The 15,748-nt window shown below is 43.9% G+C and overlaps 3 protein-coding genes across 6 annotated transcripts in view; 2 read left to right on the top strand and 1 right to left on the bottom strand.

Moving 5' to 3' along the window:
* Positions 1-3,659, top strand: part of LOC100702212 (dolichyl-diphosphooligosaccharide--protein glycosyltransferase subunit STT3B) — a 77,026-nt gene extending 73,367 nt beyond the window's left edge. The window contains exons 13-16 of the mRNA XM_003453839.5: positions 7-180; positions 282-395; positions 486-695; positions 801-3,659. Of these exons, the coding sequence (XP_003453887.1) occupies positions 7-180; positions 282-395; positions 486-695; positions 801-881 (579 nt within the window). The 3' untranslated portion in view covers positions 882-3,659. The remainder of the gene's footprint in view (positions 1-6; positions 181-281; positions 396-485; positions 696-800) is intronic.
* A 472-nt stretch (positions 3,660-4,131) lies between these two features.
* Positions 4,132-8,172, bottom strand: kiaa1143 (KIAA1143 ortholog). The gene is made up of 3 exons (XM_003453838.4): positions 7,961-8,172; positions 7,246-7,396; positions 4,132-6,267 (listed from the first exon to the last, which is right to left on the bottom strand). The coding sequence occupies exons 1-3, from the start codon at positions 8,072-8,074 to the stop codon at positions 6,050-6,052; spliced, it is 483 nt and encodes a 160-aa protein (XP_003453886.1). The 5' UTR covers positions 8,075-8,172; the 3' UTR covers positions 4,132-6,049.
* si:dkey-31c13.1 (uncharacterized) lies at positions 6,176-15,653 on the top strand. 4 transcript variants are annotated; one of them, XM_025911582.1, is made up of 11 exons: positions 6,187-6,284; positions 8,705-8,889; positions 9,626-9,736; positions 9,908-10,048; positions 10,126-10,765; positions 10,887-11,122; positions 11,701-11,876; positions 11,950-12,387; positions 12,513-12,854; positions 14,865-15,011; positions 15,149-15,653. In XM_025911582.1, exons 2-8 carry the CDS (start codon positions 8,761-8,763, stop codon positions 12,140-12,142), a joined length of 1,626 nt encoding a protein of 541 aa, XP_025767367.1. In that variant the 5' UTR covers positions 6,187-6,284; positions 8,705-8,760; the 3' UTR covers positions 12,143-12,387; positions 12,513-12,854; positions 14,865-15,011; positions 15,149-15,653. The 4 variants fall into 4 exon arrangements, with proteins under 4 accessions (XP_025767368.1, XP_025767367.1, XP_013123832.1 ...); XM_013268378.3 differs by lacking the exon at positions 6,187-6,284 and adding an exon at positions 8,309-8,570; XM_025911583.1 differs by lacking the exon at positions 8,705-8,889 and having other exon boundaries at positions 6,176-6,284.
* Positions 15,654-15,748: the final 95 nt, after the last annotated feature.

Here is a 15,748-nt window from a genome sequence, read left to right on the forward strand (position 1 = left end):
TGACAGGTGGGCAAAGCCATGTCGTCCAATGAGACTGCAGCCTATGAAATCATGAGGTCGCTGGATGTCGACTATGTCCTGATCATCTTCGGAGGGGTGATTGGCTACTCAGGTGATGACATCAACAAGTTCCTGTGGATGGTGCGCATCGCAGAGGGGGAGCACCCCAGGGACATCAGGGTGAGGGAACCGTCTCGCACTCTCTGGTTACATATGAACACGTGTTCGTTCTTTTCTTTAATTTAGTTTCTTTCTCCACCTTTTGTCACGGCTCACCCCAGGAAAGTGATTACTTTACCCCCCAAGGAGAGTTCAGAGTGGACAAAGCAGGCTCCCCCACCCTGCTCAACTGCCTTATGTACAAAATGTCTTACTACCGCTTTGGAGAGATGCAGGTATGTCATCGTCAAGGAGCTTTTTCTACTTCGCAGAAACTAAAGAGATGTCAGTGTTTCAGTTAAATGATGCTTTTCTTTCCTGTTCAGTTGGACTTCAGAACGCCCCCGGGCTTTGACCGGACACGCAACGCCGAGATCGGCAACAAGGACATCAAACTGAAACACCTGGAAGAGGCGTTCACTTCAGAGCACTGGCTGGTCAGGATTTATAAGGTCAAGAAGCTGGAGAACAGAGACCGGGTGGAGCACAAGCTGCGCAGCACCGACGCCAACAGGCAGAAGTACAGCTCTAAAAAGGTCCCCACATCCATTCCAGCTCACCGCTGTTTCGGACATTTTAGCCAAACTTGCACACAAAATCATAAATTTTTACTTGAACGTGTCATTTTCTTTTGTTTACAGACGGCCAAGAGGAAGCGCGGATATGTCAAGAATAAGCTGTCCCTGAAGAAGGGCAAGAAACTCACCAAGAAATCTTTATAGAAGGTCCACCACCTACAGAGGCAGACTGTGGACAGGAGGGAGGAAAACGAATCTGACACACACAGCTCAACAAAATCAAGCAGTAAAAAAAAGAAAAAAAAAAAGAAAGAAAGAAAAGGAGAAAACAAATCCACCAATCGAGATTGAATAAGGAACAGCAGAGGTTCTCTGCCCCGCCCCCGCCATCATCTTGAGCATCCTCACCTGGACGCCCAGGCTGGGAAAGCATCGCCCAGGATCCCGCTGAACCCAAGCCGACCTTTGACTTGATGCTGGGGTCGAGGAGGAAGAGATAGAGAACGGGTTTGAGTTTGAGAGCCTCCTCCACGCTGGATTTAACCTGACGAACTGTGACCTTTGACTCACTTTTCTTTTTGTACTTGAACGTGCTGGGGAGTGAGGACGGACCGAGTGAGAGAGATTAGCCGTCCCTCATCAGGGGACTCTGCTTGGGGCTGCTCTATGCATCGCATCATTCACACACATACAGAAACTCTGTCAGCACTGAAACCCAGACTGACTGATAGAGTACGCTTTCATCTAACATCATCCTGCTGCGCCGACAGCACGCCTTCATTTTTAGGTTAATTCTCACTTGCTACAGTGCGTTAAAATTTTCATCAGCATGCCAGATCAACACAGTTGTAAACAAAGATGGCGCAGAGGGTTGAATTACTTTTAAAAACAAGCAAAGTCACAATTTGAGCACCACAGGCTCGGCTGTCCCAAGCTTTACGGCCACATTTCAGGCTTGAGCTGCATCCACACAGGGAGCGATTCACTGGCCACACGTTGCTTTCAAGGCGACTCTCTAATATACTGTCACATGTCAAACATCGGTATCCTCCGCTCTCCCCACTGTTCGCTTCAATCACTTATATCAAAGTCGAGGAAAGGGTTCCCCCTGACCTGCCAACTTTTTCTGCCATGTCTAGATCGTCCATGTGTGGATGCAGCTTCATGATTTTACTTTAAGAGGCACAAAGACATATTTTTCCCCCTTTCCCCACATTTGTGTAAGATTTTCTACTTCAGAGTAAAAAATTAGCGGCGTGAGGAATTCAACGAATCACACAAGCAGAATTTATTTAAAGGCACAGGTGGATGGCTTAAAGCTGCGAGTGTGGTGCCAAAGCTTAACTTTACTGACTCCGCTGTTGTTGTTTTTTTGTTTTTTTAGTTCTCTGTAGTATCACATCCAAAACTTATTAATGTGATTCAGTCAGCTCTGAAGCGTGTTCCTGTTCCTAGTGGTTCAGGTGTCACTGAATGTAAATATGGAGTTTTGCAGGCGGCTGACAGTCATCATCTTTCTGTTAATGAGTGCCTGCAGCGTCCTGCAGCATGGCTGTCCATACACGGAAACAGGGTGGCACAGTAACTCTTCACTAACATGCATCCTGGTAAATAATTGAGTTGTTCTGTTGTGTGTATCCTAAAGGCCAGCCATCACACACAGATGTCAGGTTTATGAGGTTCTCTGGATCTCGCTCCACAGTCGTCATCGGTTTCCACCGGAGGAAATGGTCCACATTATCAGAGCTTAATATTTCTCCTTCAGCTGCTTCTCACTGATGTGAAACCAACATGTTACCCTGTGATTATGTTATTCAGGTTAGAGGATATTATCTCGTGTGCTCTGCTCAGTAAGATGCTGGTGCTGGCAGAGTTAGCTCAGTGTTGGATCACATGCACAATTTTTCTCCCACTGGCACATTTTTGTGATCACCAATTTGCCCTGTGATAAATCTGACCCCGAATCTCTAGATCCTGTTCAGACTCCAGAGATACTGGAACCTACATTTCCCAGGATGCACCAGCTCTGTTTTAAAGTGATTTGTTTACAATCTGTGTGATCAGCTGGCTGTTTACATTATCTAAAATGGTAATGCTGAGCCGCAGCCCAGCAGGTGGACCCGAACATATCTGTACCCTTCAGTTTTTAATCAGCTGACTGTAATTAGTAAATGAACGAATGTGGGAGGGATCAGCGCTGCAGAACGCAGAGCGGTCCCTCCCACCTTCAGGTCAGTAGAAATGTGCTTGCTTTGCTGCTGATGCCAGTGTTGTTGTTAAATAGCCATTTGAAAGTCTCCTCTGCTCTCAGTGAAAACAATGAAGAGAAATCAGCAGCAGCAGTAATGCACCCAGCTGTTTGTCTGCAGTACCTGCTGTCTGCATGTCAAAAGGTGTCCCTGAGGCCTCGTTCCCTTTGATCTCCCGTCACGTATCCCACCGCACTCTGTAGATATCAGGCTGAGTCTCCCTCCGCAGGTACCGGGATCAAACGCGCTCGCTGCTCGTCCTCTCCTGAATTTAGAAAAACATCATCTGAGCTGGCAGGAGCAGCAGGAGGCTCTGCGGGTTACAGCCGCTCCACACTCTGAATGTTCCTTGTAAATTGGCGCACTTCTTTCTGTACACCAAACTTTCCCTAGATTCGAATCTGCCATGTTCATTTTCTTACAGATATTCCAAGCTGACTTTCTGTTATGAGGTTTTGTTAGAACACTGCTCCAAGAGTCCGTGTGGAGAGGGACAGCACAGGCCTTAAAGTTTAATAAAAAAAAAAAAGTTGTTTCCAGAGCTGCACGTCAGCGGGTGTATTTATTACATGGACGATGGAGGCTGCTGCCTAACACGAGCGCAGCGTCCTATCATGTGATGCAATGATTTTATTTGATTTTTTCCAAGTCAAAGGTTCTTCCATCAATTGTAATGATCTGGATGCAGGTGTGAGAATGAAACATGCCTTTTTGAATAAAGAGGTTGAAATAACTCATCTTTACTTTTTTTTCTCTTTAAATGGACAAAAATGTTAATCTGTAGATTTTTTTTTTTTTGTGGTTATAAAATTCACAGCTTGTAAGCATTGATTTTATTAGCCGCATTTTTGTCCAGTTTAGACTTGACACTTCGTTTTTTATATTCTCTTGGCTCTGTCGGAGATCAGTGAAGGGATGCGTCTTGTAAGAGGCAGCCAATCAGGGGGGGAAAAAAGAACCAAATCTGCTTTAAGACACAATGAAAACTTTAAAAAATATTTTGAACTGTAATCGTGCAAAGCTGCTCTTTTACAGTCCTGGACTGAAACTATGCATGTGGAAAGCTTGACAGGCGGTGTGAGAGGAAGAAGAATTAGGCAATAAGCATCTGAAGAATAGTGAAGGTGTAGATCTGTTCATTCATGACATGAACACAGGTGGCACTGATGAGGCAACGCACCCACTGACAGTAAAAACAACCAACACAGATTTCTTAATGTTTTTATATCAAAAGGTCACAGGAGTTGTAGCACTGTCAAAAAATACACAATGAAAACTGATGCACACACCCAAAAAAAACGAACATCACAACTGCATTGATATAAATGCATCGTTTCTACATGAACTGTTCAGCTCCGCAATCGAAGCTAGAAAATATTCATACATTCAGTACATGACTGACTATATTTAAGATTCTACAATGAGCCCCTGCGTATGGCTGCCAGGCACGCACACACACACACACACACACACACGCCTCATCACACACAACACAAGATTCAAACACAGCAACAAAGATCCAGGCTGATTCAGAGTGTGACAGAGTGATCCGCAGCACTTTGGAACCTGAAGCAAGAACTCACAATACTGTCATATGGGGGCAATTTAATTTGTAATCACACAGAATTAATTTAATTAATTTCCATTAAACTAGCTGCTCCTGGAATTTAATGACATCCATTTATCAGCTGCTGATGTTCGTTTGTGTCTGATGAAGGGACACATTACATGTAATACTTTAAAAAAAAAAAGACCCCCACTGCTACCAGTACGGTAAACTGAAGCTGGACAAATTTAGTTCCCTGCAGATCTCCGAGTGTTTTAAATGCGAGAGCAGACCCGCTTCCGATGATCTTATATTTTTCTTTGGGATTTGCTTTGTGGAGAGCACCGCCGAGTGGCTCCTGCAGCTGAATTAATTGCTTTTTCTAAATTAAAATTCACAAGCAGCTCCCGCTGTGACTTTGATTAGAAGTATAACAAAAAAATAATTAAGGAAAGCTGCATCAAATGAAAATTTCAGGCAAACCGACTCTGCTGGAATTCATTAGCGCCGATTCTTTGAAACAGAAAAGCTCTCTGCGTGCTGCTGTCTCAATTATTTACACTGGGCTTGAAGGGTGGGGAGGGGGGCACACTGTACAACTGATTTTCCACTAATTAGTCCTGGTCCTATGACCACAGCTATACAATAGTGATTCGATCTATAGCACAGCACACAGTTCAGGCTATTTATGACTGCAAATGCAGGAGAAATTTACACCTGAAACCGTGTAGATGAGCTGGTTTCAGAATCCGTGCATTTCACAAAGACGCTGCTTCAACTACCTGCCTGTGGTGTGTGTGAAAGAGCTACACTGAGGTAAAGCCGTATGGTGATGTGCGTCTTCAGTCAACTCCAGAATCAAGCAGGAGCTGGTTTACATCAGCCCGGTTCTCTCTGCTTGTGTTTGAGACATTTATAAACTTTGAGGTGTGAAAATATGAATTCTTGTCCCACAGCCATGACTTTAGTCCACTGAGAACTAAACCACCTTAAAAGTTCATATTTGTCCTCACAGAACACACACACGAGAACATGCAAACTAAAATGTTAAAACAACAAAGTCACGGGGCTGGAAAAGAGCAAACCCCAAGTTCTACAAAGTGACACAAGTCAACACAGTCTGGTAGCTGTAACCAAGGGAAACGTCCTGCTAATATGTCAGAGTGGGCTTTCACACAGCAGCTGAACCAACTCCCCTCTTATCAGTAACACAGTACTGTATAAATGTCCTTGTGTAGTTTCTGACCCTGACATGGATGCAGGATAAAGTTACACTAACAGAAGTATAACCTCATCTTCTTTGATGCGTGTTCATTTTTTCCCCTCGGCTTCACTGTTTCTGTTCAGACTGTTAAATGGATCAGAATCATCCCTGTAGTCAGACGGAGACAACTCGGAATAAATTCAGTTTGTGCCAGCTGATTTTTATGCTTTACTAAAAATGTATGAATCTATGTGTCATGTACGACATGCAAAAACAGTAGCACTGTCCTTTAAAAAGAATGGACAGGCTGAACCATGTCTTATACTCAGTACAATGTTCCTGTTTCCTGACAGCCTACTCTCACCACTTCCATTCAGTCCTCCTCCTCCTCATCCCCTCCAAATGACAGGAGGCTGTTATTTTTAACTTTCTTTCCAGATGCCTCCTTTTTCTCCTCCTCCTCCTTTTCCTTGTCCCCTCCACTGCTCTTCTTCTTTTTGCTGGAGCTAGCACCGATGCCCTGGAATTTATCTGAGGAAGAGCGCTTGGCTGGTTTCTTGAAAAGGATTTTACCATCAGGGGGCTGACCATCTGCGGAGCAGACGGCGGTATGTATGAGCAGGGTAGCAAACACAGGGTTTTATGTTAACATGCTGTATACAGTGCATACATATTAGTAGTGCAACGGATCATGGTTGATCCGTAATCCGAACCGATCCCACTCCACGGGGATCGGTTCGGAGAACCATACACATACAAAAAAGTATGTGTATGGTGCGCGTGGTCAGTCTGTCAAGCGATAGTTATGGCCAGCGCTAGCAGTCCAAGTGGAGGAGCAGAGGAGTTTGCGGCATTTAAGCAGCCCTTTGCTGCCCAATCCGACCGGGTTCAAGCTATTACAAAAGCTATTGGGGTGTTTAGCTGCAGACGGGAGGCCATATTCCGTTGTGCAAAACAAGGGGTTTAAACTATGATGAACGCGCTTGAGCCCCGCTATGATATCCCGTTGCGCGTCCACTTTAGTGGCAAGATCGTTCCAAGCATGTATGAGCAGGAAAAGTTTAAAGTTATGGCTGAACTGTCCCAGGCATCTTCTGTTGCCCTAACTACAAATGGGTGGACCTCCAAGGACACGGAAAGCTACGTGACCGTGACCGCTCATTATATCACAGCGGAGTGCGATATAATGAGCAGTATGTATTATTGTAGGGTCTACCTTACAATATAAAGCGCCTTGAGACGACTGTTGTTGTGATTTGACGCTTTGTAAATAAAATTGAATTGAGTGGTAGATACAAAGCCCTATATTGTACCATAATTTGTTTTTATATAATTGCGTGGAATGAGTCTTGAGTTGAATGTTTTTAACAGGCAAAAAATACTTCAATAAGTAAATAAGTCAATGTTAATTTTTTTTTCTTTTTTTGCTGATCCGAAAATTGATCCGATCCGTGACTTAAAACCGTGATCCAATCCGAACCGTGAAATTTTTGATCCGTTGCACCACTAATACATATGTAAATATTTTCTTACTCCTGGTGTAATTAAATCATTGAACTGGACTCTCACCTTTCTCTGAGCTGCCTCCAGCCCGTATTTCATCCTTCACCTTCTTCACCTCCTCTGCAGTCAGGTCTCCACTTTTAAGGACCACGACCTGAGGCAACTCGTCCTCTCGATCGCTGCCGCTCTCGTCATCCAGTGTTGGCATCACCTGACGCTGAGATAGCAAACAGACCGTCAGCCTGTTTGAGATTTTTTTTGTATTTTAAATCCTACATTCACTGTGAATGATGGTGCCGAGGTTTCTTATTTCATTGATGATCATTTCATCAGCAGCCCTACACTCAAACTAAAATCAGGAACCTGTAGTTCAGAGTCATGATTCAAGTTCTGGCGGGGTTTTCTTTTTGGGTTTTTTTGAAATGCAACTTTATACAACTTCCATTCATGAAAAGCCATGGCTTTCTGTTGTAGAATGTAGAATACATAAATTCAGTTGTAGTACGCCTGCGCAGTCACAGCTGAACGCTGCAGCGCAGTTTGAAACTGCTCTGATGGTCTGAGAAACAGCTGTAGCTCGTGCGGCCTCACTGCTCAATTCAGTGAATGGGACCCTCCGTTGAATTATGATTCAGAGCATTTATTCTTCCTTATATGAACACAATGCGCCTACGCTCAGAAACACACGTCACAAAGTGTAACTGTCACACAACTCAAAGAGCTAATGGTTTGGTAGGCCAGGGGCAGCTAACTGGCACGGCTAACCAAACCGCGTAGTTACCTTAGTGTCGACATTCGGTCCCTCTTTGTACCCCACATCGCTCTTAAACTTCTTGAGAAAGGACGGCTCCGCCGGCTTCACCCATGCTACTCCGCGGCCCTTATTTTTATTCATGGCAAAGAAGCAAAACAAGACAAACAGCCAACGAATGCAGACTCCAGACCTGAGCAACTTCCGGCTAGCACGGACTCATCAAAACATTGAAACCGTCACTAAACCGCGACGCGTCACGTGACTTCAGGAGCTACTGTCATTGGTGGATTTGGGAACGTTGATGCCACAGCGCTGCTTGGTGTTACATTGGATCTGCACAAGGGACGATAATCTGTCGCTCACTCACAGAAATGATTCAAAGCGAAACATCGCAGAAAAACTAAACCGATGAATGTCCTCCACATAAAGCAGCAACTCGCCCCGTTTAACTCGAAGAAGCAAACTCTCCGCTGTGACTGCTCGCAGCGCCGTTAGCTGTGTGAACATGAAAAGTTAAGCATTAGCATGAGACACTTTGAGAACTCTGCCGATCTGGACTCTTTTATTAAAGAACTGGAGGAAGAGTCTCAGACTAAGTTTATCACCTTTTCCGTGGACCGCCATTTTAATGACAAAGGTAACGAAATGAAGAGTGACTGCTGGCTGAACACAAGAGCCGTAAACACTGCTCCCTGCTATGGTTCAGTAGTGAGTGTGTCGGTTAACGCCAGGGTCTTATCATCAGGTCATGTGCTTGTATTTGTCACACAGATTGGCATCCTTTGCCCGGAAACCGGGTCTACTGGCAATGGGCTGGGGGCTCTGGGATGCCAGCCACTGAATTCACCGGAGTCCCATTTATGTTTGTGGGCTCTAAAAGGCTCGTCTGCCATCAGGGCAAAGACCTCGCCGTAGCTCAGAAGCAGAGATATGCCGAGGAAAAGGCAAAAAAGACGGTGATTTCACTGCACGTTCAACACACACACACACACACACACACACCCACACAGGCTGGCTGGTGATGCGAGGAGCCTAGGGACAATCCTGCTGTGATTGGTTGTTTCGTTGCCAGGCAACTGATGACGCTGTAGCTTTGTAGAAAAAGGCGCGCAGAGTAGATGAGTTGGGAGTAGTGCTGTGGGATACTGAAATTTGTGTATCAGTCCAATACTAAGTAAATACAGGACCAATAGTGACAACACTTTTAACCTATAAAAGGCAGCTTATGTAGTGGAGAGCAGTGCGTCATGATTTATCAGACGAATCATCATTAATGTCCAATTTCTGAACACAATTTAATGGCCTATAAGTCAGTGTGATTTTTACTTTTCTACAACAAAACACACCTTTTAGTTTTTCATGTATTTTGAAATTGGGGCTTTCTGGAGACCTTGGATGTGGCTGTCTCTAAAGCACTTTTGATCAACTACTGTCGTTTAAAGGTGCTATAGGCTTTAAATCCTATTGTGTTTGTACCAATACCGGCATTGGCATGGATATTATCAATATTAGGATCAATCTGCTCACCTCTAATGGACAGCAGTGAACCACAGCTACTAAGAAAGGCGCACTACTCCTCCACCTGTTTCTCCTGTTAACTTGAGTATGCTTAGATGTTCTGCTCAAGTTAGCTAACCTTGACATGAATTATTGAATTAATTATTTAACTGATTTCTTTCCCATAATCCACAGATGATGGACCACACTTTAGTTAGGAACAAATCAAACTCGCAGTCTACTAAAAAGGTGGGATGCCCAGCAGCCATATCAATCAGCAAGATCGCAACATTCCCTAAATTCAAGGTAAGTGGAAATGTTGGCTCTCCTACAGGGATATGATCTTTAAGCGAAGACAGCTGAATTTAAAGGAGAAAGCCTTGCAGTATGAGTTTAGGACTCAGACTAAATCATTTTGTTTCGGCACGTGTTTCTCTCCATGATCACCACTCTGATTTCTATCTGCATGCATCATAGTTGGAAGAAGACAGGGAGAGGAGTAAGAAGGCAGCCTCCAAGATGCTAAGAGAGGCCTTGGAGAGAGATCCAGTTGTATGGGGAACATGCTATGTTGTCACACAGCCAAGTGCGCATGCTGGGCACGCAATGGGAGAAATGGTAACGCACAACAGTCTGCTCACAAAGGACGAAAACCTGTGTTTCCATGTGAAACTACAAGTGTGCTATATTTAAAGGAGCCCGTGGACGCAAGAGTGGAGCAGCAGGTGGTGGAGCTCAGAAAGCAGGGCGTGAGGAAGGTCAGCGAGCTGAAGCGTCATCTTGCTCAGTTTGTAACAGCCGAGCTTTTTAAGGGAGCTAGCCCACCCCCTGCGTCCAGGCGCCGGTACTACCCCTCAGAGAAGGACCTCCGAAATATAATGGCTAAGGTGAAGGACCAGGCTCGGCACAGAATCGATCAGGTGAACCTGGAGGTGAGTGGCGCCTTTATCATTCCTGTTTGGGTAAAACACCAGCATGTGACTAGTCCGTATAAAAAAAGAAAAAAAGACTGCCTCCGTACAGAGGATGCCTCCTTCCTCTTCTGCCATCAAACGTTGTGGCAGATGAGGCTGCTGCGCATGTATGGGGCAGATGTCTGCGTGTTCGATGCCGCCTACAGAACAATCCGCTACCCTCTGCCCCTTTGCTTCTTGTGCGTCCGCACCAACATGTGCTACTCCGTTGTGGGAGTGATGGTACTGCAAGAAGAAACAACAGAAGCCATCAAAGAGGGTCTGGAAGTCTTCAAATGTTGGAACGCAGACTGGAGGCCAGCAAGCTTCATGGTCGATTGCAACGCTGCCGAAATCCGAGCTGTTGAGTCTGTGTTTGAAGGTACGGTGAGCTAAAATGAAAACAAAGTGATCACTGTGGATTTTTACTCTTTTTATACATCTTGGTGTTATGATTATATATCAGTGTGCTCTCTATTCAGTCTCTTTCTATCTCTGTGCAGGCACCAAAGCGCTGTTCAGTGACTTTCACAGGGAGAAGGCATGGGATGAATGGATACAGAAGGAGCATCGAGTGGCTGACAAAGAAGATGCTCTTGCAAAGCTGAAAGCGATAGCCACCTCGCTCACTACACAGCAGTTCGAGGAGGCAGTGAAGGCCCTGATGGCCAGCCACACCTGGGAACAAAATCCTGTGTTTCAGAGCTGGTTTTCAGACATGTGGTTGTCCAAAGCAAAGGTAAGCATCTGACAAAAAAGCAGCTCCTGCACAGAGACATTTGAAAGAAAATGGGACAAAAGAAGTTGCAAAGAAAAGAGGTTTACTATTTTGTGAAACACTAACATAAAATTAGAAGAAAAATTGGGGATTTCATCAACTATGATACATTATATCATTAAAATAAATCATCGTCAAGTTTAAAAGCCTGCCTCTGTTGGGGGGCTGGGTGGCCTGAACACAGCAACATGGGTGACTTGCTTATGTGTGACAGTCACATTAATGCTGAAGAATACAGCACAAGCCACTACCTTCCAGATTATATCCTTTTAAAGTAAAGTTTGGCTTATTTAAAGTTGCAGTGAGTAAAATCTCACCACTAGATGTTGGTAGATATTAAAATATAGATAGTAAAATATATATATTATATACATGTTCAAAAGGTTAAATGGTCATATATAGTTTGAAAGGGTTATTTGTGATCTTTAAGTTAAGATTAACCTATATGTGGCCTGTGCCAGGTGATAAAGCAGCCTGGCTTCAAACAGCTGAAATTCTATCACCACAACAAACTCTCACTATATCTTGCTTTGTTTAAGAGATGGGTGTCTGCCTTCAAAGAAGAGACACTGAATATAGCCATCATCACAAACCATGAGACCGAACGCCAGAATAAATTGTTCAAGCACAAATACCTGGAGGACTACAGGAACCGGACATTATCTGAAATGCTGGACATCGTGACACACATGTACATCCCTGAACTGTGGAGGACGTAAGTTTTCCATTTGCACAAGCTTGTCTTCAGTGTGCACGTCATGTCAGCAAAAATAATGTTTCTCTTTCAGGTACATTGAAGCTAATGTGAGGTCATACAGACAGTATGACTCCAGTGTCCCTCCTTTCCTGTGGGACAGACCCACAGACGTCATTCAACACATCACGAGCTGCATGGACAGCTCTCTCTCTGAGGGACGTGGTCAAGCTGGGCGATGGTGTTTTCAGAGTGAAGAGCGAGACACAGGAGGACCAGTCTTATGAACTGGCATTTGGGTCAGACGACAGCTTGCCCTCCTGCCAGTGTGATGACTGGAGGCGGTACAAGTTGCCATGCAAACATTTCTGTGCAGTCTTCCAGACGGTCCCTGGCTGGACGTGGCAGCAGTTATCCCTGAAATACAGGGAACACCTGCTTCTTAACCTGGATGCCACGTGTTGCTCCATGACCCCAGACTCAGTGGACGAGTGGGGCATGGAGGTAGTCAGTGAGTCAGTAACCTGCAAGGGTAAGGTTTATCTGCAACATGAGAGAAGAACTTCATAAAAGTTACTGTCTTACCCGCACAATCATTAACCTGTAATCTCAAATTTTAGGGAGTGCAAATTTGTCTAAGTGTAACTTTCTTTGCAGACACACAGGTGACCTCTGACTGTGACAGTCCACCACGCAAGCGAGTGAGCAAGTCATATCTGAGGAAGAAATGTGTCAACCTCACCAAACAACTCATGGACCGAATATATACCAGTGAGAGCCAAGACACACTTGAGGAACTTTCTGAGACATTAGGCAGGCTGGTGAAGGGGCTCACATCTGTGTGTGGAAGTGAGGATGGTATGCTTCATCTGGAAGCAAAGCGGGTCAGAGTTTCCAGCTGCACAGACTGAGGGTGAAACCCACAAAGAGGCTGTCCTCTAAATCATCGGAACCCTTCCTCCATCAAGGACACGCAGACACTCTTCTTTTCAAACCTCTGTACGGTATCACATTGGCTCAGTTCTTATGCCTTTAGTTATTTTTTACAAGGGTTACATCAGTGCATTTGTTCACTTTTTCATTGGTTATATGTGCATCAATCAAATCATTCCTTTCACACGCCCATACAAAGTAGCACTCACTGCCTTTACTGTTAGGCATGGTTTGCTTGTATGTCCTGCAAGGACAGTGTTTTAAAAACAAAATGATTAAATGGAGAAAGAACTAAATGATTGTGTGTGTGTGTGTGTGTGTGTGTGTGCGCGCGCGCGCGCGCATTTTTAATATGTGTGTATGGTTTTAATTAAAAAAAAAAACGAAAAAGAAAATAGACCCTCCCGGAGTCGCGCGATTTTTTTCAAACGCTCACTACGTCATCAGGTTCCCGGAAAGGAAACAACCAATTACAACAAAGCAGCTGCAGTCAAGATGGCGAAGGCATGATATAGAAAAAGCACTTCAGCTTCACAATAAAACCAAAGTAGTTTCAATCAAAAAATGTGTCTCCATGAATATTGACATTATCCACGGAGAGTAGTTTCTTTACTTATTTAAAATAAATTCTAGCGGAGCCCGATGGCATCACCACTGAAGCTGTTAGGTCACCACTGAGCAAAGTAACAAATGACAAGCATTTATATGAAGAGCCATTAGGATGTTCATGCGCAATCTATACCTGCAACAAATGTAAGATTTTTGGACGACAGTGACAGGGTGTACTTTACAGTATAAATATATTAGTTAAAAACCAGGTCCTGTTGTGTAGTGACGTACGGAGGAAGCTGCCATACAAGCTTCTATTGTGAAATGTTCGTCTACCTGTTCGCATCCTTTAACTCAGACTTAACTGCAGCTGAAAGGATTAACATGGAGCCCTCTAACAACCAGCCGAGTTCGGGAATGTTTTCTGGGTCCTTTTATGCGTTATTAGCGGGCTTTTTGGCTGCTACTGCCTCTCTGTCAGCTAAGCTGTCGCTCGGTGCGAGCTACCTGAGAGAGATGTGTGAGACGCGGCTGAGCGACTGGAATCAAACACCTGGTGGAAGTGCAGCCTGTGACTGGGTGACACTGACTCTCTGACATCTTTCTGTTTTTGTATTTCTACAAATATCTCATTTCTTTGGCATGGTTACACACACACACACACACACACACACACACACACACACAAAACCTCGTCATTCACAGCAGAAAAGCGCCATACAGTTACCAGACACTTATTACTGTTCGTACGAGTTCGGGTTACTAGAAACATTCGAGGAAGGTGTTTTGTTTGTTTTTTATGCCTATCCTTGTTCAGAAATTACTCTAAAAGTCCTCTGATCATAATGTCGAAGAATACCTCTTCCACTGAATTTATTAAAGAGTTTTCTCGTTTCCGACTATTGCCACTCTTCTACCGGCTGGCTGCCATCTTTGTTTGGATTCGGAAATAAACACAACTTGGGGGAGTAATATTCATGCAATTGATCAGAAGCCTCTTAAAACCATTTAATTACTGTGTACTTAAAGGTTAGCTCTGTGACTTAAATGAATGTTAATACAAGACGAGCACAAACTGTTGCCGATTAATATGAATAATAAATTAATTCACTGATGATGCAAGCTGATAGTTTTGTTCTCAGTAACTCAGTAACTGCATCTAGCTGTAAAATATAAGCCAAACAGGTGTTAGTATTGTCATTAATTAGGGCGTGTGCCGGTACATAGTCAAAATTAATGTGATTAGTAACAGCTGTATGATTGCTTTTCTGTATCTGTGGTGGTGGTTTTACAGTTTTTGGTCATTAAACAGGCATGTTTGTCAAAGTTTAGGCTGTGAGGTAAAAAGTATATGTTCTTCCTGGGCATGCATAATTAGAAATGGAGAAACACTGTTTAGGTAGGGAATCTGAACTAAGGTTCTGCACTCATTAGTTCTGGTATTTAGCCAAGTTTCCATGTTTCCATTTTTGCTGCAGAGGATAAAGTTCTGTTTTCGTGTGTGTCTTGCTATACCTTGGCCTACAGCTCCACATCCCCCTGCGGCTGCTGTGCGGCAGCCTGCTATTCGCCTGTAATGCAGTCATGTGGACCACCTTCTCCAAGGCCCTCCGACATTCCACCTCTACAGCCAGGGCCACTGTCACGACCACTGCATCTAACTTCATTTCCTCTGTGAGCTCTCTTTACATAATTGAACTAATTTGATTTTTCACAACACTGTAACAATAAAAGGGGATCATTTTGACTTTGCATTCAACATTCAGATTACTGTTTTATATTTATAGTGAATGTGTTCTTCTTCTGTCCAGGGACTGCTAGGGAGGCTCTTCTTTGGAGAGAGCCATGCAACTCTGTGGTGGGCAGGCATCTCTCTCACTCTGTGTGGACTGCTGATGCTTCATGGTTCAGCACCTCAGACACACCCACAGGAAGCAGACAAGAAGGACAAGTAATGCATGTTGGAGTTGTTCCAAGCGTGCAGCCTCAAAACTGTTGACTGCAAAGAGCAGTTCTGGCAGGTTCTCCGCCTGCAGAATTGACTCTGATGTATACTTTTTAAGAGTTCTTCCTATAAGACGAACAACAACTGCCTTTTTATGGACTTTCAACTGAATTCCGATGCTTTAAGAAAATGAGGGGTTCCCTGGGACTTGAACAAAATTAAAAAAAAACCTCATTGTTTTTTTTGTAACTGTGTGGTAGTTGATTTTTTTAAATGTGTGCTGTATGTATTACAAACCACAGTGATTTGCTCTGCATTGGAATATTGAGTGGAAATGAATATTTTTATAAATAAAATGGAAGTCGAACAAATGAGGGCACCTAAATACCACATATTTTGTGCAGAAGAATGTTAAATTTACTCTAAAGAATTGAGAAGGATTTGAAAATCAATTGATTTGAGTTTG

The sequence above is a fragment of the Oreochromis niloticus genome, linkage group LG11, assembly GCF_001858045.2.
Source record: "Oreochromis niloticus isolate F11D_XX linkage group LG11, O_niloticus_UMD_NMBU, whole genome shotgun sequence".
Classification (NCBI taxonomy): Eukaryota; Metazoa; Chordata; class Actinopteri; order Cichliformes; family Cichlidae; genus Oreochromis; species Oreochromis niloticus.